The 2,055-nt window shown below is 35.7% G+C and overlaps 1 protein-coding gene across 1 annotated transcript in view; it reads right to left on the bottom strand.

The window, feature by feature from the left end:
• LOC107706455 (potassium channel subfamily K member 13-like) overlaps nt 1–1,058 on the bottom strand; it is a 2,853-nt gene extending 1,795 nt beyond the window's left edge. Inside the window, exon 1 of the mRNA XM_016510167.1 lies at nt 657–1,058. Within this exon, the coding sequence (XP_016365653.1) occupies nt 657–1,002 (346 nt within the window). The 5' untranslated portion in view covers nt 1,003–1,058. The remainder of the gene's footprint in view (nt 1–656) is intronic.
• Nucleotides 1,059–2,055: the final 997 nt, after the last annotated feature.

Genomic DNA, 2,055 nt, shown 5'->3' with positions numbered 1-2,055 from the left:
AAGTCTTAGATCTTTGAGTTCAGCTCATGAAAAATGGGGGCAAAAACAAAAGTGTTGCATTTATAATTTTGTACTATTTTGTGTGTATATATATAATATATATATACACACACACACACACACATATATATATATATAAAATTTTCCCTTTATATTATAGTTCCATCAACTTTGTTAATTTATTTAATAAATTTTTCGGTATCTTTTTAATAAAATAAATCGTATATTAAAATTAAAAATTATTTTAAAAAATGCTAATTCTGTCATCATTTACTGTACTTGCCCTCACGTGGCTCTGAAACTGTTGTTTTTATTAAGTTTTAATTTGTTTCGTTTTTAGTTATTTTAGTACTTCAACTTTAAACAAAAATGAGAAATGTTGTCTTGGCAAATAGTTGAATAAAGTTTTCATGTTTTTATATTTTATTTTATATTCGATTCCCAGTATATGTATATATAACTTGCACAATTGGTGGCTGACTAAATACTTTTTTTCCCCACTGTATATATATATATATATACATAATTTGAATACAATGTAAGTCACTTTAGATAAAAGTGTCTATGTAAACTATGACTTCTGTAAATTCTCTTTTTGGCAAATTTATTTGCAGTTATGAAAATCTAAATGCATAGATGACGTTGTATGAACTCACCAATTGTGGAGACCACTGTAGCAACAAAGTAGAAGGCCCCTGAGAAATCCCAGCGGGGCCTAAGTTTGTCCACACGGATCCCAGCCGCAGAGGCCTCCTCATATTGCTTTAGCAGGACATGTAGGGATTTCAGGTTTATACTGTTTTGCTCTGTGAAGTTGGCCAGCTGTTGGTCCCAGCGCCGGTGAGCCTGCAGCTCAGAGGGATGCTCGAGTGCAGAGAACACCACCGCCCCACACAGCAGGTAGAGGAGGATGAGGGCCGCCAACAAGCCAAAACGGGCATTGTCTTCTTTCAGGTGAAGTGGGAGGCAACAGCTGTTGCTGACATCTCTTCTACGTGGCATGACTTGATCACCAGCAGGAAATGACAAGAACAGGCAAACATGCACAGCCGCTAACACAGACACAAGAAACAAACACTCTCACTCACAATCAAAACACATCGGGCTTTAGAAGACATATAGAGTCACATGAAAACTCTATGTTGCTCTTGTTTTCAGATACAGTTGAAAAATGAAGGACAAGAGTGTACTGGACAAAGTTCTTCATGTCCATTAACATTCTTCTGGACTCATAACCGCATCACTTTCTCCAATGGCACCATCGTAAAAAGAGAGGTTATCAGGTAAAATGACACATGGTCCAGGAAATAAGACCTCCAGATACACCTTTTGGGTTAGCAGGTAACAGTAGGCAGGCAAGTGCAAGATTGTTATCTTTTCCCATCTCGCTGTCCAAGTATAGCTGGTGCCGCACCAGTCAGTAATAATGCTGTGGTCTTTATGTGAAATCATCCTTGAGCTGGCTCAAAACAAAACAAACAACATATATTGCTACTTTAGTCAAAAGGATTATAAAGAAATTTATTTAAGCTGCAAGTGCAGTACATTAGTATCATAAAAGATCACTAGATCTTGATTATTTAATTTTTTTGAAGTTAGCAAGCACACAGTACTACAAAATAGAACATTGTTTTATTATACACATTCTACATTTTTAATTCTGTTTTTAACAGCACTATTAAGACAAATTATTAAAAATTAATTCGATCATGATTAGGCTACTATCAACACATGGTTGGCTATTATTAGAAAATGTCAGTCACTTTTCCCTAATTTAGGTGATAATGAACGATTTGTTAATCACAAACAAACTTTTAGAGTGGTGAAACTGAAGGTTACCTACCTGATTTAATATTTAATATTTGATGAAGAGCACCGTTGATGTCATCATAGTCCTCCAAACCATTTTGCTATGTTAATGGAGCGAGTTAAAAGAATCAAAAGTGGTGGAAACATTTAGTTAAACTTAACAGGCGCCGTTTATTCCTGGCAAGTGTGAATCCTTGGCCGTCCGTGATTGATTGAATGATGCAGCTGAGGAGTAGAGAGAGAGAG

Source organism: Sinocyclocheilus rhinocerous, unplaced genomic scaffold (genome assembly GCF_001515625.1).
Source record: "Sinocyclocheilus rhinocerous isolate Xijiao unplaced genomic scaffold, SAMN03320098_v1.1 scaffold1405, whole genome shotgun sequence".
Taxonomy (NCBI): Eukaryota; Metazoa; Chordata; class Actinopteri; order Cypriniformes; family Cyprinidae; genus Sinocyclocheilus; species Sinocyclocheilus rhinocerous.
This window is presented reverse-complemented; position numbering and strand designations above follow the sequence as displayed.